The following is a 21,544-nucleotide window of genomic DNA, read 5'->3' on the forward strand; positions in this document are numbered from 1 at the left end:
TCCCGGACACAAATGTGGTAAAGGAATCCACAGTCTGGAAGGGGAGGCCGGCATAGTTTCACCCTCACATACCATATACAGTATGACCCACACAGCTGGCCAGGAGGCCATGGAGAGGGAATCTGCTAAAAAGCAGTTCATAGGTAAGCAAGGGAACAGCAGGAAATGGGCATGGAAGCAAAAAGCAAGAGACAGGGGTGAGAATAGGGAACAACAGAAGCTGATGTATGTGAGGCTGGGCCAGATCCTGGAGGTTTCCAGACACCTAGGTTAAGGACTTTGGATTCTCTCCTGATTTAATATTTTTCATTGCATTGAAATCCAAAGCCATTGGAAAACCAGTGGCAGGGCAGTATGTCGGAAAACCCCAGCTTGTGGGCCAAACTGGGACGACCACCTGACTTGTAAATAAGGTTTTCAAACCCCGCCGCCCGCATTCAATTACATGTTGTAGGGAGCTGCTCTCTCCCTACAAAAGCTGAGTCGAGTAGTTGGAGCCGACACAGTGGGACCCACAAAACCTAAAATATTTACCATCTGACCCTCTCTAGACTAGTTTGCCAACACCTGGTCCATCAGGAAGAGCTCTGGATCCAGGCCAGCCTGGTTCAGCTGTTTCCTAGCTGGGATGAGCTCTCTGAAACTTTGTCTTCATCAGGACGTAATCCTGAGTACCTGGGAGAATCTGAAAATCGAGGTGTACCGATTTTTTTTTTTTGCACGATACACGGTGTGAATAGAATTGCATTAACACCAGAGGCAGTTAGAGCTGTTGTGAAATCCCTAACAATTAGGTTTTTGTTCTGATCATATTACAATCAAGTTGCTTTTGTGGTTTTTAAACACTCTGTTTCCCACACTCTCTCTCTGTGTTCTCTTCCCCGCTGACAGTCACCCAACAAGCCCACAATTCCCCAGGAGAAAATCCGGCCCCTGACCAGCCTGGACCATCCTCAGAGTCCTTTTTACGATCCAGAGGGCGGGTCTATCACTCAAGTAGCCAGAGTTGTCATCGAGAGAATCGCCCGGAAGGTACTGGGGCTAGAGCTCACCCTGCCACAGACCCTTCCCACCAGGAGCGCGAGCCGACCGTACCCCTATCTGCTCAGGAATCATGGGGTCCCTGGCGTATTCCAAAACACAGGACTCCTGGACCGCCTGAGGTTTCTAAGCATGCAAATTATTCGTAAGATCTAAATGAGCAAAATCAACATTACAGTGGGGTTCTGCGCTCCACTGAATGATTTGGTCCAGACAGATAGGTATCCTAGTGAGTTCCATAACTGATTACTGACGTCTGCCATGGGTCAGGGACTGGGAAGCTGTGGCTTTCTTGCCATTTCTCTTTCAGTGTGATTGTAAATGTTGGCTCGGAACTCCACCGTGGCCTGGGATTTGCACGCAGGGTGGGCATCCGATTTTACCTCCTCCCTCGTCTGACCCCAACACGTGCCACTGTTTGATGGGAGCCCTCCAAGAAAACTTCCTTTTGCAGGGGGAACAATGCAATATCGTACCTGATAACGTCGATGATATTGTCGCGGATCTGGCTCCAGAAGAGAAAGATGAAGGTATGTAAGTTTTCTTGGTGGCAGGTAGCAACATAACCTGGCAATACCTTCTGAGAAATCGGTTTGCGAACAGGTTTTCAGAGCTGCAAAAATAGTATGTCCTTTGACTTGGCTGTTCCTTCTTTGAGGACTTCTTCCTGGAAGATAAGCCAAAATGAGGCCAGGACTCAAAGAAGATGTGTTCACCAGTATCAGGCCTTTGCATGGGTGTCCTGGGACCCCCGGCACTCCCCACTTTGATGGTCACTCTGGTCTGTGAGGCAGCGTGGACACGTCCACTTCCCCGGCAAGGAAAGGGAGGCCTAGATCCTCCGGTCAGGAGGGAGCAGCAGGCCCATGCCTTCAGCCCCTTCTCTCATGGGATCTGGAGCCACACCACTTGGGCTTTTTTCTGTGGCCTTGGGCAGGACGCTTCCATGCTACCTCACTGTCCTCACCTGTAGAATGGGGATAATAACAGAACCTGCCTCACTGAGTGTTGCTGTGAGAACCAAATGGGACAAAACATGTAAGGTTCTTACAACGATGCTGGTGTGTAATAAGTGCTGGGCGAACATTGGCGGCCCTCATCGTGACACCTGTGTATGGGGTCGTTGAGAAGATTAAACAGCAACACACACACACACACACACACACACACACACACACACACAGAAAGCTGTGCTTCCCCAATTGCCTGTGATCTGCCTGTACACCCGCAGAAACCGTGTCTGCCAGGGGTGAGGGGCCAGAAATGAGAGACCCTCATGTGTTGAGGGGAAGGGCTAGTAGGACTCTTCCCTGTTGCTTAGATACTCCTGGAATGATTAAAATATCGCCTTTAAAGGCAAGTGAGTAGCCGCTTCCACCCCAAGAGCGCCCAGGTTTGCTGAGGCAGGGCAGGCAAAGCAGATTTTCTTATCCCCAAAGGAGCTTGCGTGGGGATAGGGCCGGCTCCGGTGTCCACAGGCTCCCAAGGAAAACCTGTCCCACGCTCTTTCCAGATGACACCCCCGAAACCTGCATCTACTCCAACTGGTCCCCGTGGTCCGCCTGCAGCTCCTCCACCTGTGACAAAGGCAAGAGGATGCGGCAGCGCATGCTAAAGGCGCAGCTGGACCTCAGCGTCCCCTGCCCGGACACCCAGGACTTCCAGCCCTGCATGGGCCCCGGCTGCAGTGACGAAGGTGAGGCTACAGCCCAGGTGAGCGAGGAGCTGGCAGAGGCTTGTTCTGTGTTGTGGCGAGGGGCGCCTGGATGGCTCAGTCAGCTAAGCATCTGACTTCGGCTCAGGTCATGAACTCATGGCTTATAGGTTAGAGCCCCGCATGGGACTCTGTGATGACAGCTTAGAGCCTGGAGCCTGCTTCGGATTCTGTGTCTCCCTCTCTCTCCGCCCCTCTCTTGCTTGCATTCTGCCCCTCCCTCTCTCTCTCTCTCTCTCAAAAACCAACATTAAAAATATTTAAAGAAAAAAAGAAACAGGTGAGCAGGTTGGCCAACATTGAATCTCAATCCATCGCCCTAGTGGGACATGACCATCGTGGGCCTTCGTGTTCTATTCACACCCGAGTTGGAGCACCTCCTTCCTGTGTCAGGACCTCGGGGCTGATTGCAAGGATCCTGTCTAGCTCTCTGCTACTGCTCAAAAATCAGGCCTGAGCTGTGAACTTGCATGGCCTCTGTCATGATGGCACAGGCTTCAGAATGGCACTGAGCTGATTGCTGTGCAAAGGTCAGCTGCCTACTTTCCAGGGTACAGCTGTTCTCTCCACCTGGACAGGTCTAGTCTCTGTACCATGAGCTTAACTGTCTCACGGGTGCAATGAGGCAACAGGAAGAGATACAGAAGTTGGGCTGGTTTATGGCAGGAAGAAAACCACTTCCAAGCTGAGTATAATTGAAGAAAGCTTATCCCACTGTGGGTCATTCTCCCTCTGGTTCTTGCTGGGGACAGTAATACGTCTCCTGGCTGCACTCCCACGGTGATTTATTGCCATTTGTGCCTTTGATAAGGCACTTCAGAGGGGAGTGAACCCCCCCACTTCCATATATTCTAGATACTAATCCCTTATCAGATAGGATTTGCAAATATTTTCTCTCATTCCATAAGTTACCGGTTCACTGTTGACCGTGTCCTTTTGCACAAATTCTAAAGTTTCATGAAATCTGGGTTTGTTTTTTTCCCTTTGGTTGCCCGTGCCTTTGGTATCCTATCCAAGAAATCATTGCTAAATTAAGTGTCCTGAAGGTTTTGCCCTAGGTTTTCTCTTTATAGGTCATTGATCCATTTCAAGTTAATTTTTATATACGATATTAGGTAAAAGTCTCCATTCTTTTAAATGGGGGTATCCACCTTTCCCAGCACCACCTATTGAAAAGCCTGTCCTCTCTATTGAGTGGTCTTGGAACCCTTTTCAGATTATTTGTCCATTTGCATGAGACTTTATTTCTAGGCTCTCTATTCCAGTCCATTGATCTGTAGGTCTGGCTCTATGCCAGCACCACACAGCTTTGATTCCTGCAACTTTGTAGTTAAATTTTAAAATCGGGAAGTGTGAATCTTCCAACTTTGTTCTTTTTCAAGGTTGTTTTGATTATTCAGGGGTCCTAGATTTTACTATTTCTGCAATTGTGCCTGCTTTTTGTGCCTGGTGCGTGTACATGCAGCCCAGAAGCTGCCCCACTCAACGCCAGATCAAGTTTTCTTGTGCTCACATTCGGTTGCCTTCCGCACTTGATTATTCAGGGTGTGGTTAGAACAGGAAGGAAGCAGAGACCCCTTTGGATGTTCCAAAGGAATTAGACTGCATGAATATACATCTTATTGTAGCGAGTGCATCTTCGTTTCTTCCTAATCCTCTGGGCCAGCCCTTTAGTCCACGCCTTATCATCTCCCCACTCCCACCCATCTTCCAGGGCCCCACTAGAGGGATCTTCTACAAAGATCTGATCATTTCAGATCTGTGGCTCCTTAAGGCCCATGTGCAAACTCCTCAGCTTAATTTACAGGGCAAATAGTCCTGCAGCGACCCCGGGTGCAAGGCCAGGGCAAAATGAGCACTCTGACACAAATCCACACCACATGAGTTACACTGCAACACTAAAGACACACGGTCACTACAAGCACCCGGGCACAGCCATTTGGGGGTTACTGGAAGAGTTGAGCCTCAAGTCCAAGCTCTACCTGTCAGGTACACAGTGGGTGGTGGCCAAATTCTGCCTTCCTGGGGTAATGTCTTGCCAGGTCCTGGAAAGCCTGAGGTGGGACTTGTCAAGCCTGGTGCCCCTAACTATTACTGTACCAGCCTAACCATTATTACACTGGAACATCGTGTTCTTTGTATGGGCTTCCTTTGGTTAGCCTTGTCCCTGGGCCTAACGTGTGGGTCCCAGGAGAGAAACCTACAGTGTCCCCCCGGCACTGTCCAGAGATTAAATCACCATGTGTAGGCATCACACCTGGCAAGCGACAGCCACATTCATGTGCAGGCTGGACTCACAGTTCTTCTAACTTCATCTCCCAGTACCATGTACATAAACACTCCGTACTGGGGTGTTGGCATAAGCTCTCCGTTCACCTTTAAAAGCAAATCTCCTTTACCCAACAAAAGTATACTCAGGTGTGCCCTCTTGTGTGAAATCTTCCCCTAAACTCCAAGGGGTGGGTTTTTCCCCTCTGTGTTACCTTTGCTGTCATATTTTCGGTACCTGGAATTATTGTGCCCAGCTCTTAGAAGAGAACAAGATCCATATCTTACGTTATCTTTTTAACCTCAGAGCATACCACTAGGCATTCAAAGCATTCAGTAAGTCTTCATTGATATGGATAAACAGATGACATCATTTCCTTTTTCTTTTTTTTAAAGAACTAAGACACACGCGTGTGCGTGCACACACACACACACACACACACACACACTCCTATGTTTCCACCAAGGGTAGTCCCCACCCCTATTTGGAAACAGGACTACCAAGCCATGCTGCAGGCTTTATCCTCCCCCCGCTCCCCACCTCCAGTGTCCCCTACATGATCATGGCCTTTGCTAACCCCTAGGGATAGAAGCAAAGCCATATATAGCCCAAGATGTCAACACAAAAGAATGGTTCTCCTGCCTTCCTCACTCTTCCTCTGTCCTCTGGCACACAGACATTCCCTCCCCACACTACCATTTGTTCTCCATTAGCAGCTGGGGTATTCTCTTGGTTGCCAGCCTCAACAGAGGCAATGAGAGGTCTGTGGTCACTTAGTGTAATCTGTTTGGGTACAAATCCACCCTGTGTTTGTCTTCAGGTCCCTATATCCGAAAGCCAGTCGCAATCTTTACCCTCCGGAACAAAATTCTCATCAGTTTTTCTAGACAGGGAACTGGCAGCTTTAGAGAAGAACTATAAAATCTCAGGTTCCTCTGAGCAACAGAGCTTACATTGTATCTCAGAAATATATATAATAGCTTTCCAGCACTGTCCAGTAGAAGTTTGTGATGGGAAAGTTCTGTATCTGTATTATCCAAAATGGCAGCCACTAATCATACATGGCTACTGGGTACTTCAAATGTAGTTATGTGACAGAGGGAAGTGAATTTTTAATTTTATTTAATGGTCTTAGAATAGGATACACCCTAGACCATGCAGATATAAAATCTAAGATAAATTATTATATAAAATAAAACATTCTTGTACCCATCCAAGCAGCTTTCAACTGTATTGTCCTGAAATAAGGTGTAATCCATGCACCTGGAAAACGGGCATGTCCTTTTAGAGAATAATTCCTGGTTTCAAGATTTATACCTTTTAAGTTCCCCTCCATCCCCAACTGCCTGACTCCCCTTGAATGCCACCCAGTTCTGTTTTAATTCCAGGATATTTAACATACAGTGTTATGTTAGTATCAGGTGTACAACAATTCCATACATTATTCCGAACTCATCTGAAGTGTGCTCTTAATCCCTGTTACCTAGTTCACCCATCCCCCACGCCCGGAACAGTTTCTGTATAGTTGAGGCAAACCAAAAAAGACTTTGAATGCCCCTTGCTTTATTTCTGAAATTCCGCAAGTAAAATCCTACAGGATTTGTCTTTCTCTGACTTATTTTGCTTAGCATTATGCTCTCTAGCTCCATCCATGCTGCAACTGGCAAGATTTCATTCTGTGTTATGGCTGAATAATATTCTATTGTATACATATACCATTTCCTTTATCATCAAGCGATGGACACTTGCTTGCGTAATTTGGCTATTGTAAACAATGCTGCAATAAACACAGGAGTGCATATATCCTTTCAAGTTAATATTTTTGTATTTGGGGATAAATACCCAATAGTGTAGCATTGGATCATAGGACAGTTCAATTTTTAACTTTTTGAGGAACCTCCAGTGTCTTTCCACGGTGGCTACTCTAGTTTGCATTCCCACCAACAGTGCACGAGGGTTCCTTTTTTTCCACATCCTCCCCAACACCTGTTGTTGCTTTTATTTTAGCCATTCTGATGGGTGTGAGGTAATAGCTCATTGTAGTTTTCATTTACATTTCCCTGATGAGTGATGTTGGGCATCTTTTCATATGTCTGTTGTCCCTCTGTGTGTCATCTTTGGGGAAATGTCTGTCTCCTGCCCATTTTTAAATTGGATTATTTGGTTTTTGGGTGTTGAGTTTTATAAGTTCTTTATATATTTTAGATACCAGCCCTTTATCAGAGAGGTCATTTGCAAATATCCTCTCCCATTCTGTAGGTTGCCTTTTAGCTTTGATTGTTTCCTTTGCTGTGCAGAAGCCTTTACTTTGATGTAGTCCTAATAGTTTATTTTTGCTCTCATTTCTCTTGCCTCCCGGGACTTAACTAGAAAAATGTTGCTACGGCCCATGTCAGAGGAATTACTGCCTGTGCTCTTCCAGGATTTTTATGGTTTCAGGTCTCACATTTAGGTCTTAAGCCATTTTATTTTTATGTACGGTGCAAGAAAGTGGTCCAGTTTCATTCTTTTGCATGTAGCTCTCCAGCGTTCCCATCACCATTTGTTGAAGAGACCATCTTTTTCCCCATTCAAAACCGTGCACTGGCACAAAAACAGACCTTGTAGATCAGCGGAACAGGACAGAAAGCCCAGAAACAAACTCGTGATTATATGGTCAGTTAATCTTTGACAAAAGAGGCAAGAATACACAATGGGGAAAAGACAGCCAGTTCCTTCTCGATTCCTGCCCTGGAGAGCTGGGCACGCGGGCTGCAGCGGCGCCTGCTCGTGTGTTACAGACGGCTCCACCTGCACCATGTCCGAGTGGATCACCTGGTCGCCCTGCAGCATCTCCTGTGGCATGGGCATGCGGTCCCGGGAGAGGTATGTGAAGCAGTTCCCTGAGGACGGCTCTGTGTGCACGCTACCCACTGAGGAGACGGAGAAGTGCACAGTCAATGAGGAGTGCTGTGAGTAGGGGTGCCCAGCCAGCAGGGGCTAGGGGAGGAGAGGGGGTGCTCCCAAGGTGGCAGCCGTGACCCCAACAGGGCTGGCCTCCCAGCTCCCAGCAGCTGCCTGATGACTGAGTGGGGCGAGTGGGATGACTGCAGCGCCACCTGCGGGATGGGCATGAAGAAGCGGCATCGCATGGTCAAGATGAGCCCCGCGGACGGCTCCGCGTGCAAGGCCGAGACCTCCCAGGCGGAGAAGTGCATGATGCCCGAGTGTCGTGAGTGGCCGTGGGGCAGGGGATGGGGGCGGTGTGCCGGACCACAGAACCCCTGCCGCTACCACCAGCAAGGCCGGAGGCTGGGCGCGTGCTGGGAGAACATACGGCCCACTGTCCTTGCAAGAGCCATCAAGCGGGGCTTCCCTTGAGGGACATTCTGAGCGAGGCTGGGATGGCAAACTGGTGACCTCTGGAAAGCACTCGTCAGCAGCTGTGTTTTATAGGACCCCAGAGTATCCTGGTGGGAGGCAGGTGATATTGTAATACATTCGGGCAGGACATCCACCCCTCAGGTCATAGGCCCCCACTCTTGTTCTGCTCTGGACATGCCTGGCCCCATAAAGCATTACAACCCCAGCTCTACCCACAAATGCACACAGACCCACACATTAGTACACATGTGCACACACGCACACGAGTAGAGGTCACCCTAGGGATTTTAGCAACAAAGTGTCCAAAAATGTACTGCATGGTCTTGGGGGAGTGTGGGGTGTTGCAGGCGGGGACTTGTGTATTCCTATTGCTGAGCTACATCAGCAGGGGAGATGCAGGAGAGTGACAGAAGGGCAGGAAGGGCAGTAGTCTGCTGAGCCACTTCTTGCTCCACGGGGTCACTTGGGTCCATGGCACTCGACTCCAGGGGTCAGAGTGGGGAACAGAGGGTAGGGGACACAGGGAAATCAAAGAAAGTAAAGGGAGCCTGTTCTCAGTGGCAAACCTGGCTCTTGGCCTAGACACCATCCCCTGCTTGCTATCCCCGTGGTCCGAGTGGAGTGACTGCAGCGTGACCTGCGGGAAGGGCATGCGGACCCGCCAGCGGATGCTCAAGTCTCTGGCGGAACTGGGGGACTGTAACGAGGAGCTGGAGCAGGTGGAGAAGTGCATGCTGCCCGAATGCCGTAAGTCCTGCAGCCCAGCCGCCGGCTGGGGACAAAGAGCACAGGCTTTGGGTCTCCATGTTAGCACAGATCTTTAACCTTCAGTCTCCTCACTAGCAAGAGGGGGTCCTGCTACCAGCTACACGACACCCAAACTGCACGTTGCTATGAAGTCTAAAGAGGAGACGGAGATGGGAAACACATAGCACAGGCTCCGTGTCAAGGAGCCTCATTATGTGGCTCTTGCCCTCCCCACCTCCGCAACTCTCTGATCCATGGGCTTTCCAACCTTTTTACTTCTATTCCTTTTCCCTGTGACCATTTGCCCACGACTAGAGGGTGGACGTGAAGTCAGTAACTTCTGTACTTTTGCAGCCTTGCTAAGACCAGCAACGAAAAGCTCCATGCCCACCCCCGCCTCTTCCAAAACCTCTTTGATCACCTGCATTTCTCGGGTGCTGATCTCCAAGGAGAGGGAGGGAGCCCATTTTTCTGGCTAATCTTCCAAGAGAGCTTCTCTTTTAGGAAGTAGAAAGTCAGACAGGCTTGCTAGGATGGGTTTTTTTTGGCTTCCTCTGAGAGGAAGGTCCCAGCTTTGTCCCTTACGCAGATGACCGCGCACCCCTGCTCAACTGTAAAATAGCAAGAAACATTTCCTAGGTTCCTCTGAGGATTAAACCACATAACTGGTACAAAGTGCCAAACACTAGACCTGGCAGCTGTGTTACACTCAGTGTTACATATTACAGTTCCTGAGCTGTTTTAGCTACATGTGGTCATGTGTGGAGATGACCCAGACCATCAAACTGAGGCTGAGGCTTTGAATAACTAAGGTTGACCCTGTGTTCAACCCATCTCACCAAGAGTGGGGGCTCCAGAACCTCTGACTGAGACACCCACTGAAACATATATTCACAGGATCCACTGAATGGAGAACAACACTTCCTGTGCGCCAGGAACTGAGCTGGGAAGATTTCATTTAGTCTTCACAACTAATGAGAAAAATACCATTATCCTCATTTTACACATAAGCTGCCTGAGCTCACAGGGACAAAGGCCAAAAATTACTGACCCAAATGAGTTCTTCCTAGATCTACATTCTGCAGACCCAGTGAGGAGTCCAGAATTCTTTGCCTCCTTAGGTCACATTCTCAGACCGTTGCGTTATTTTCCCTCTACTTTGTGAGGTGTTGGCTTAATAAGAATTTGCTGGATCCTATACCCTGCTAGGCCATTAAGACCCCCACTTGTCCCCACCCCTCTTCTCTAATGAATTTTCTGTTTCTGGCTCCTGCGATTTTTGCACAAACTGCCATCTATAGGACGGGGGAGATGTTGAACGAGAAGCTACCAGAGTCTTACTGCAAAAGTCACGGTGGCCTTGGGTATTGGTCCACAGGGGTCAGCTCTGAAAAATACCCAGTCCTTGGGACTGTGGAAGATGGCTCTATGCCACTTAGGGCTGATTTGACAATACTCTAGCTGCTCACAGGGAAGGGTGAGAGACTCTGAACATATCTTCCAAATTCCTCGAGTCATTTGGGCACAGAAGGTGGGTTATGACCTGGACACCAACCCTGTGGGCTGAAGTCAATCTCCGTGTAGGAACCTCCCAGTTTCTTCTGTAAAATGGGAAAACAGCACCCTCTCTGCATCTCTCAGACTTGTGTGGAGATGTTCAGAGGAAAACGCAAGTGGCCATATGCTGTTTCAGACATGAGATCCACTCCTGCCCATCTGTGTCTTGCCAGCCATTGACTGTGAGCTCACCGAGTGGTCTCAGTGGTCGGAATGTAACAAGTCCTGTGGGAAAGGCCACATGATTCGAACCCGGATGATCCAAATGGAGCCACAGTTTGGAGGTGCACCCTGCCCAGAGACCGTGCAACGAAAAAAATGCCGTATCCGGAAATGCCTGAGAAATCCATCCATCCAGAAGCTGCGCTGGAGAGAGGCCCGAGAGAGCCGGCGGAATGAGCAGCTGAGGGAAGAGTCTGGCGGCGAGCAGTTCCCAGGTACTGCTCCCAAGCCTGAGGCTGGAGTTCGGGGAAATGTCAAAGCAGGGGAAGTGGGTCTTGAAAATTGATAGGGGTTTGCGAGTTGGAGAAGGCATCCCCAGCAGCAGGGACAGGGCTCGCCACGGCACAGAAATGCCACAGAGCATGAGATGGTCAATAAATAGGGGGCAGATGGAGCAGAGTACAAGGGGAGAGGCAGGAAACCAGCCTGGAGACGTGGGGACCAGACCGCAAGCCTACTGAGGTTTTGAGACTTGATCCTGTGAGAAGTTCTAAGCAGGAGTGACTTAACACACCTGTGTTGAGGTGGCAAAAACAGAGGCCCAGAGGCCACTTCTGTTTGTAGCCCAGGAAAAAGAGTGTGTCCCCTACTCTGGCACTAAAAAAAACAACAAAAACCTGGGGCTTCACTGTTGAATAAGCTGGTCCACAAGCAAAGACTACAATGTCATTATTTCATACTTTTGCCAGTGACAGATTCATGGTTCAGCCCTTGGTACAGACTGATTGATGGTGTTTGGATTCTCTGGAGTGGGTGAGGAAGGTGTCATGTTTGAAGGTTAATAGGTACACTGTGTTGCTATTTTAAAAGGCACAGCTCAATTTACCCCACATTCTCTTCCCTAAGGCCTTTCACCCTGACAGGACAGAGAAATACAGATCTGAAGAGCCACCTGATCGTTCACTGTCCGTTAAGGAGAGGTGTGCATATCAAAGTGCTGCTATCTGTTGGGACAGGGTAGTCAGCCATTCAAGAAATGGTGATTAAGCCCAACTATGTGCCAGGCAGACACTGTGCCATGGCCTTCTCCTCCATAAAACTTAGCATAGTAAACGTGCCTAGTTGTACAAGAGTAATGTGGAGGATCTTGAAAACATTTTTTGAAAAGATCTCCTCTAACCTCTGAGTCAGGTTAAGTTTTAAGGCAAGCATGTTTATCTGTGTAAGGAAATTAATCACACTTGAATGTATTTAGGAGACCACATACCTGGGGAGCAAAGCATTAGGATAAAGTGGTTTAATTGCTCGAGTGCTAACTGCCATCACCAAGCCACCCCGAAACTACTAGGATTCTGCAGGTCCGTGGCAGGAGCTGGCTCAGCTAGGTGGGTCTTCTGAGGTCTTGCTGAGACTCCTGTAGCTCCTGACAACTGGAGGCTCGGCTGGGGCTAGAAGGTCTAGACCGGCCTCACCTGCACTTCTGGGGCCTCAGAAAGACTGGCTGGACTCTCTCGCCACACGTTCTCTCCAGCAGTCTAGCCAGGCTTGCTGACATGGTGGGGGCAGGGGGTTTCCTACCAGCCTTTTCCAGCCTGTTTGCTCATGTCCCATTGGCCAAAGCAAGTCAAACAGCCAAGCCCAGATTCCAGAGGTGGCAATGTGGACTCTGCCCCTTGATGGGAAATGCTGCAACAGCATTTATGGACACATAGGAGTTGACAGTCTCTAATAAGGGCCCTAACCATTATTAAGCTCAACCCATCATTCCATACAAGAGCAGGGAAGCCCAGACAACTCCGTTTCATAGCTGTGGTCTGGAGTTCAGCATTCAGTTTGGTCCCCCCATTTCTGCTGGCCTAACCTGACCTCCTGCTTCCAGGCTGCAGGATGCGCCCGTGGACAGCCTGGTCGGAATGCACCAAACTGTGCGGTGGTGGGATCCAGGAACGCTACATGACCGTCAAGAAGAGGTTCAAAAGCTCCCAGTTTACCAGCTGCAAGGACAAGAAGGAGATCAGAGCGTGCAATGTTCACCCTTGTTAACAAGGGTGTAAGTTTTCCGGGGCTGCACCCTGGCTTGCACAGTCATCGATGGCTGGAGTGTGTGTTTGCTTGTTGTTTAAGGCAATTTAAATTGTATACATTAGTTTTCATTTCTGCAGTGTGGTTCGCCCACCAGTCTTGTTGATGCCAGGGACTTCCTTTCTGTCTGCTTCTTGGTATGCAGAGGCTGCGTGGGGCTCCCTCATCCCCAGATGGCCCTCCTCCAGCACAGAAGTGAGTAGTGTCAGCTACCTGTACTGGATGGACATGTGTCCCTCTGGAGCACCCACCTGGGCAGCCGATACAAGCCTGGCCCCCTCCACAGGGAGCGGCAGCCAGGTGTGGAAGGGATTCCGTGCCTCGGCCCCAGGGTGCAGTGGGGAGGAAACAGTCCTGCTCACACGGAGAGCGCAGATTCCCCTCACTCTTGTCTTTGGCCTGCTTGCTCTTGTAGGAGCCTCGTTTGCCCATCTCTTTTCATTTAGTGGAATTTAGGGTCCCTTGTTGAGTCTCCTCTGTCATCAACAGTTATTGGGAAACAAAGAGCTGGTAGATGTGAAGTGCATTGATGTAGAGTGGCTTTTCTTTCAGAAATGTATCTCCCCTCCTAATATTGGTTCCTGATACCCCAGAGAAAAGAAACTTTGGCTGCTTTATTGGAATTTAAGGTTGCCACTTCTTACACCTGAGGTAAAAGGTACTAAGTCTAGAAAGTACCTTTCCCTAGCTTCTTTTTTTTTTGGGGGGGGGGGGGGCACAATTCTCCTAAGGACGCCAGCCTTATAAACTTACAAACCTTCTGACATTACATCCTTACTAGGACCCAGGCAGCAAAACTGGCCTCTCTAGAGGAGTCCCAAACCTACACTTTTTAAATCTTCTGACACGCATCTAGATTTTAAGTTTTCAAACCAGTTCTACCAAAACATCTTTTAGTTATACATCAGCTGCCTGCATCCCACCAAGCCATTGCTTCAACAAAAAATACTATCTTTGTACGTTAAAAGGTTTTTTTTTAAGTCCTAAAGTTTTATATGTAGAAAGAAAAAGTGTTTCAGAGACCAAGAAAGCAAGCTAGGGAGAAAGGTATTATTACAGAATCAGGCTGGGTAAGAATATCTGGTGGGAAGCCAAATTCACCTCAGCTTTCCACAGTGGGGCTCTGGGCCCTCCATCACCTGCATAGAAAGGCCACGGTTTTCCATCCCCTTCCAAGCACTCATACGCACCAAATTCAGGGATTCTGACTACCAGGAATTCGTGTAAAAGGACATTTTACTGAGTCTAGCAGCAGTTTTTACTTATTCATTTATTGTTAAAACTGTTTCATTTCTGTTGCAGGTTTTCATTATGCTTAATCCAAATATGTATCCCGGATGAGATGCATACGTGGTTTTGAATACACTACTTTAAGAATTTGCATTAAACCCATCAGGATGTCTCCAAACACAACATACATATGATATAGCCCTGAATCTGTATTTTCTTTAACATCAAAGACCGTTCAATAAAAAAAACTCATTTGGGTCTGTCTGTGTTTTTAAACTAAGTGTTCAGGAGGTTGGGACTTCTTGCAGTTATCTGCCTAAATCATATGCAGCAAAAGACAGGGTTTCTGGTCCCTCATTCAAGAGGGGCCATTATTACCAACCAACACAGCCCTGAGTCTTCTGGAACTTTCAGTTTCCAATATTATTTTTGTGATCCTTAAATGGACTGCTTTCTCACCTCACGAAGGAGTGTAACATAAGGAAATAAGAGGTTTCATTTGGACAAAAAGTCTTGATACAGAACCCGCCTGCTTGTGCATTCCTCTCAGCCACCTGGAGGCAGATATCCACCCCATGAAAATCAAAGGTCAAGTCAGTGATTCCTAAGTAAGTAAGGACAAGCCACCCTAGTGTCCCATGTTCTTATCAGGGCTCTATTGGATACATTTTTAATATTAATTTTGGAGACTTAAAACCAAGTAACTGGATAAGGGCTGAGAATGGGTAACATGCATCTTGTTATGTGTTCTTTTGGTTGCAAGGGGGAATTTATAAGAAGCATCAAATCTCTTTCTTACCAAAGTCTTGGGTTAGGTAGTTTATAGTTTTTCTGGCTAAGCAGTCATTTTGGAAATAAAGACTCTACTATAAAAATGAAATTGTTTCAACTTCCACTTGGGATAATAAACAGATGAGACACCCAGTAAAAACCGCCATATAAAGAGGAGCTATAATTGTTGTATATATTTACATCCACATTTTAAGATGACAATAAATTCAGAGATCTATTCCCCAACCAGACCATGGGTCACTCACCTGAAACCTTCCTTGCTGATGCATTAATTGAAGGAAGCCTGTCGTAGCTAAAGAGAAAAAGCCTGCACTTTTTCAGACCCAGAACTGAAAAAAATTAAAGATTTTGTACTATGTGTGTAATTTAAACTTTGTGTATTAAACATGTTTTAGGCTCACTCCAAAGTCTGTATACTTCTTCTGGGAAATGAGAGTACATGACACATTCTCACAGAACTACAATTCTCCAGAAACTGAGTCCAGGTCAAGTCCATGGCTAAAAGGTCCATACACAACAAATATCTAATGCTGTGACCTAACAGCCCACATATTTCAGGCAACAGTTTCAAGGGGCTAAATATTATAGTGTCCCAGGACTGTATGCTTAGTCCCTTCTTCCCCAAAGAAAAGGACACTATTGTCCAAATAAGAGTAAACATAAATGTTCAATCCCTAATTACCACATGGAATGATTCGTTTTGTTCTTCATGTTGCCCAAAAGTAGGGAGGATGAGTGAAATAAATTAGTCCCTTTCGAAAATGAGTGAAATGCTGTGACAAACTATAAATAGCGGCTGGATGCTAATGAGCATGAAGATAATTCTTCCATTTGAATCCTTTGAAATCTGTGAGTAAAAGATCTGTACTAAAATGTCAAATTTAAATAACGGCGTCCCTGCTGTAGACCCCTTTGCTTCAAGAGGTTTTAGGCACTCTGTGGGCCAGCACTGGGAAGCTGTGTTTAAAACACTGGTGTGGTCCTGAGTTGCTGAGAGAGCTGGGGCCAGGAATGTCACCTTTTCTGGCTCAGGCTTTGACAGCAGCAGGCTTCCGTGAAAGGACTCCTCTGCCCCACCTCCCCAGTTCAGCCAATTCTCACCTTGGGAGTGAGTCTGATGGCATCCAACGGAGGAGTCGCTGGATGCCAGCCTCGCCCCACCAGTCCCTCATATCTTCGTAAACCAGCAAAGGCCCACATTGTGCAGAAGCTGGCCTGAGCTGCGTTTCTGTCATTTATAACTGAAAATGTCCTGACAAATAAAATACACATGCAATACTTTTAACCCAGCTCTCCTCAGACCAAAATGCAATTTCAGATTTTTCTCTTAACATTTACAATGTTGAACATAAGATAGCATTCATTAACATTTTCTCATATTGCTCTAAGTGCTTCATGAAATTCAGAATGTGTTCTTAACCACTTCCTGGCTTTAGAACTGGTAAAGTTCTCATATTTTAGCAGTTCTCATATTTAAGTTAACCGTTCTCGTATTTTAGCTTATGTGTTTGAACGGTTTTCCTTTACTCCAAATAATTTGAAGTATTAGCAGAAGGGAAAAGGACAAACAGCTTATTCAAGACTACTGACTCCTTTACAACACTTGGGGTTTTATCAAAGTAGGGTCTGTATTTTCTTCTGTAAAAAAGGAGAGTCTGTATTTTAGAGGCAAGCAACCCTACTGCGTGATCTTTCCCTGGAACCCCGGGCCCATCTGGGAAGGCTGAAGGAGCACTGGTGGAAAACACCTGGATCCGCTCCCTTACGCACTGTGCTAGCACAGCCTGAGCGCTTCCACCACCTGTTACCGTCCTACGATGATACGAAAATTGAAAGCAGATGTTCAGAAACGTTTCCAGTGATTGCCAGTATAGCCAAGAGGATGATTACTTTTCTAAGTAGCTGATTTCTTTAAGTTACATTTAGCAAGGCTATCATTCCACAGCAGCGGAGAGGAGTTAATTCTTCAAACTGGCCATTCACCTCAGCCGGTCGGAGAAGCAAGCACAGAACCACACCACGCTCGCTGCCCCATCAGAAAGGGATACTGGCCCGCAAAGTGTCAGCCTCTAGATCTCTCCAGAGCCTAAGTGTCCACATGGCAATACGTACTTACAGACTTGTACACCTACCTACCTATGATTAGGTACCAGGCCCTGGCTCTTCCTGCTCCTCTAACATCCTATCAAGGAAGAGAACAGCCCCATCACCCTCTGATTTTGCCACAGAATTCCCAGAATGGTAGCCCACACGTCTTCCACTTCCTTGCACTCCAATCACACCACGACCACCATAATCTGGTTCCTGCCAGATGAGACACAAAACCTTCCAAGTTACCAGCAAGCATCTACGCAACCACACTGCCTCTTACCCTTCTGCACCTCCCCCCCTCTGCCACCACCCCAGTCTTTTACAGCCCTCCGCTCTGGCCACCCCTTTGGCTTCTTTGACAATAATCTCCTGGTTCTCTCCAGTTTCTGACTGCTTCTCTTGGGTTTTTGCTGCCTTTTAAGCTTTTATCCCCAAGCGTTCATTTTCCCCCTGGAAGTTTTACCCTTGGATCTTCTCTCAAACTCTACTTCCATCCACTCCCGCCTGTTCAAACATCAGCTCAAAACAGATAAATTCCAAATCTGCACTTGCAGTCCTAGCCTCTTTCTGCAGCTCCAATCCCCATTCCCAAATGCCTCCGGGACTAACCCCTGTACATAACCGCCACAATCACCATACATTTCTATCACCAGAGGGTTGCCCGTGTGTCCTCTTCATTGATCAAATGGTTTTTCTGCAAATGCCAGGCAAGGGGGGTAAAGCTGTGTACGTGGCACACATGGTTCTGCCCTCTCGGAGCCTGTGACACCCAAGTGCAGATGAGACAAGACAGACAAAATACTCACAGATGCCTCCGTGTCACTAAGTAAATACAGGGCAATGTGGTCAAAGAGAGCTCTCTGAGCAGGTGGCATCTAAATTAAAAGCAAAAGAATGAAACAGCTAATTGGAACAGTCAAGTGAATCAACGGTCTGGGAAATACTAGCATCCTATAGAGTGTAAAAAAGCAAATCAGCCTGAATGTGAGAAGCAAGGAGATGACAGATCCTGCAAGGGGCTGTCTCTGTGCACTATGGTAAGGAATTTGGATACTGGTCCAAGTGCATTGAGGTGATGACAGATTTTAAGCAGCAGTGGAACATTTAATTTATGGCCTGTATTTACAGAACAGCTTTGTGGGGGCAAAATGCAAATAAAAAGACTACTTCAAAGGCCATTGCAACAACATGGATGGCAGAACAAATTGGAAAGAGACAGATTTCATGACTCCAATTACCTCTTACCTGACCACTCTTCCCTAAACCTGCACTTCTCCACCATTCATATTCCCACCCGATCCAGCCACTCCCTGTTCAGAATCCTTGGCAGTTCCCCATTACCTACAGAAGGGCCATCCTATTTAAAGCTCTCCACAACCCGAGCCCAGTCTACTTTATCATTATTTTTCCCCACTGCACTTCAAATCCTTTTAGATTAAGGTTCCAATCCCAGAATACTCCCTGCATTCTGCCAAAATGTGTCTTTGCCTAGGCTTTTCCCCAGCCTTTCCACCACTTCACTCCTCTCCTCTCCTCCCCATCTCAAATCCCACCAATCCATCAAGCTCTGGCTAAAGCACCACTTCTAACTAAGAGGCTCCCTCAGATTTTCCAGAAAGAACATATACCATCTGCTGGACTGGACAGCTTTGTGCACACTTATTCTGCCTACACTGCAGCCCTGGCATTTGTTTTCTCACTCATAATCCTTCTCCACTAGATACCAAATAGTTTGTAGGAAGGAAAAGCTCCACATGTATCTATTTCCCCCAGAACAGCTAATGAGCCTTGCACAAAGACATTTGTTCAAATTAAAATACCTTGTTTCTAAAAAGCTCCTTGAAGCTTTCCATGCAGTTACTGGTTAAATACTCTTAAGTGGTCAAGCGGTATTGAAAGTAACCACTTTATCATCTCCTCCTATTATCTTCCAGTTATCTGTTTAATGGGATCCTTATGTACGGGAATGGGAAAAGAAATAAAATTAAGATTAGTGGTGATGAAAAGTCAGAAGAGGAACAAGCTAGACCTGAAGTATACACAACCTCATTATAGCAAATTTTTTAAGTCAAATGATAGGGGCCCCAGGGCGCCTCAGTCGGTTGAGCATCCAACTCTTAATTTCAGTTCAGGTCATGATCTCACAGTCCTAAGATCGAGCACCACTGTCAGGCTCTGCAGAAAGCGTGGAACCTGCTTGGGATTCTTTCTCTCCTTCTCTCTCCTCCCTCCCTCTCACTGTCTCTCTGAAAATAAACATTTTTTTTTTAAGTCAAATGCTAAAGGAACCAATTTATATTACAAAACTTTGAGGCCCCAAATTTAGAGGAATCATCAATGTAAGATGTATGCCAACAGGGCATAATGTCCAATCCTGAAATACTGTAAATCCCTAAACAAATGTAGAGACAAAATTAAATTCATGATTATCAATTCAGGAAATCCTGTTTGAAAGAATTTTCACATATATAGAGAGAAGAGGTTCTAAAGTTGGGAATGTAACCTCAAATGACAAATGTGCTATAGAGCAAGATTGGCAAAACGTGGCCCACAGATCAAATCCAATCTGCCATCTGTTTTTGTACAGAATGGTTTTTACAATTTTAAATGAATTTTTTTAATTCAAAAGACGATTAATATTTCATGACATGAAAATGATATGAAATATAAATTTCAGTGTCCCCACATAAAGTTTTATTGGAACACAGCCACATTCATTTGTTCATAGATTGTTTATGGCTGCCTTGGTGCTACAATGGCAGACATGAGTAGCTGGGACAGAGACCATATGGCCCACAAAACCTAAGATGATATTTATATTAACTGTATGGCCTGTTACAAAACAAGTCTGCCAATCCTCCAGCTATAGAATAAAAAAATACTCCCACAGGCAAAGACTTCTTCATGCCATGAGACTGGCCATTCTTTGTGAAAAAAGATTTGAAATTAGATTTCAAGACCTACAAGGCACCTCTGACTGTATGATGGATATTAAATGGGAGAGACTCTGGCTTCTGATAGAGAAGTAGCAGTAGCCAGATTTACCCTCCTACCGTAGACAATCAAAAAACTGGAGTTAATATGTGAAACACCTGTTTTCAGCCATTCTACACCAGGCAGCACAGGACTACCATCTCTGATGGTGGAGAATCAAAAAGGTAAGCCTTAAGATTGCCCTGACTTTCTGCCTAGAGGCACATTCCAGGTTCTAGAGGGGATGGGGGATTCTAAGCAGGACATAATTGTTTTCCTAAGCTGAAAAGACACTGGAGATCGATCTGTCCCAGACACCAGGAGCTTGAGGCAGGTGAAAGTTGCAGGACAAAGTTCTGGAGGGGAGGCAGCTACACAGAAAAAAGAACTCCAAAAATATGCCCGGGGTCACCAAGTCTCTGCTTGATACTAAGATATGCATGTACAGGATGAAACTCCAGGAGCTGGGCAAAGAATGACCCAGGAGCTATAGACAGTATGGTTCCCCAGAGCTCACAAAGGCTGGGAACTTTTCAGTTTCCATTAACCGAATCTGAGAGTCATCACTGATTACGCAGGGCATTCAGTAGAGACACCAAAAGGGCCACACCTTAGTAGTAGAGCTAAACCATCCTGGGGGGAAAAAAAGATACTTGAGACTATATAAAATGTAAAAGACCTGAAAGGATTAAACTGAACTACAAGTAAATTAATTACCAGGGGAAAAAAAAATCTTTAAATGAAGACAAGATCTAGGCACCCAACAATATAAAATACACAATGTCTAGCATCCAATCAAAACTTACTAGATGTGCAAAAAAATAAATAAATAAAAAGGCAGAAGAATGTGACCCATAACTAGAGAAAATTTTGTCAGTCAATAGAAACAGATCCAAAAATTATACAGATAAATGAGTTCCACAGACAAGGACTTTAAAAGAGCCATAAAAACCATGTTCAAATATTCAAAGCAGCCTTTCTCAATTCTCCCAAGGATGGTACACAGCTAGAACCACTCTAGATGCACTGAACAGAAGTTAATTCATTGCACACCACAGACAGGTATTAGGCTCAATTCTCTGGAAACTCAGTTGAGGGGGGCTGGATAAGAGAAATACATGAGCATAATGGGAGAAATGGATGATGTAAAAAAGAACCAAATAGAACCTCTACAGGAAAGAGAAAAGAAAACACAAGGTCTAAAATAAAAAATTCATTCAATGTGATTAATAGCAGATTAAATAACTGGGGAAGAAAACATTAGGGAACCTGAAGGTGTAGCAATAAAAAGTATTCAAAGTGAAGCAGAGAGAGGGGAAAAAAAGTCAACTGATATAAATTTAACCTTCAAACTGTGTTGCTACAAATCATCTATTCAGAATAAAATGTTCTCCATTAAATCTGCCTATTATGTAGATAATCTCTTGTTATCTGAGGTTACCTATGATAACTTTACATTTTTCCCAAGGCGCCTGGGTGGTTCAGTCAGTTAAGTGTCCAACTCTTATTGATTTCAGCTCAGA

General features: G+C 46.2%; 1 protein-coding gene and 1 long non-coding RNA gene across 7 annotated transcripts in view; one reads left to right on the plus strand and one right to left on the minus strand.

Annotated features, from left to right (window-relative positions):
• Positions 1-14,425, plus strand: part of SPON1 (spondin 1) — a 261,400-nt gene extending 246,975 nt beyond the window's left edge. The window contains exons 9-18 of one of the 6 annotated variants that reach the window (XR_006586408.1): positions 892-1,032; positions 1,496-1,571; positions 2,555-2,737; positions 7,805-7,975; positions 8,068-8,235; positions 8,970-9,134; positions 10,865-11,128; positions 12,733-12,903; positions 13,016-13,130; positions 14,238-14,425. Coding sequence is in view for 3 of the 6 variants with exons in the window: in XM_045038988.1 (XP_044894923.1) it covers positions 892-1,032; positions 1,496-1,571; positions 2,555-2,737; positions 7,805-7,975; positions 8,068-8,235; positions 8,970-9,134; positions 10,865-11,128; positions 12,733-12,896 (1,332 nt within the window). In the remaining 3 variants the exon portion in view is untranslated. Of the gene's footprint in view, positions 1-891; positions 1,033-1,495; positions 1,572-2,554; positions 2,738-7,804; positions 7,976-8,067; positions 8,236-8,969; positions 9,135-10,864; positions 11,129-12,732 lie in introns of all 6 variants that reach the window. The other 5 variants (XM_045038988.1, XM_045038989.1, XR_006586407.1 and 2 more) reach the window with 5 other exon arrangements.
• On the minus strand, positions 1,027-19,229 carry LOC123380521. Its single transcript, XR_006586409.1, has 3 exons — positions 18,869-19,229; positions 17,855-17,923; positions 1,027-1,708 (listed from the first exon to the last, which is right to left on the minus strand). It is a non-coding gene; the product is annotated as an uncharacterized LOC123380521 (long non-coding RNA).
• Positions 19,230-21,544: the final 2,315 nt, after the last annotated feature.

This window comes from Felis catus, chromosome D1 (genome assembly GCF_018350175.1).
Source record: "Felis catus isolate Fca126 chromosome D1, F.catus_Fca126_mat1.0, whole genome shotgun sequence".
NCBI lineage: Eukaryota > Metazoa > Chordata > Mammalia > Carnivora > Felidae > Felis > Felis catus.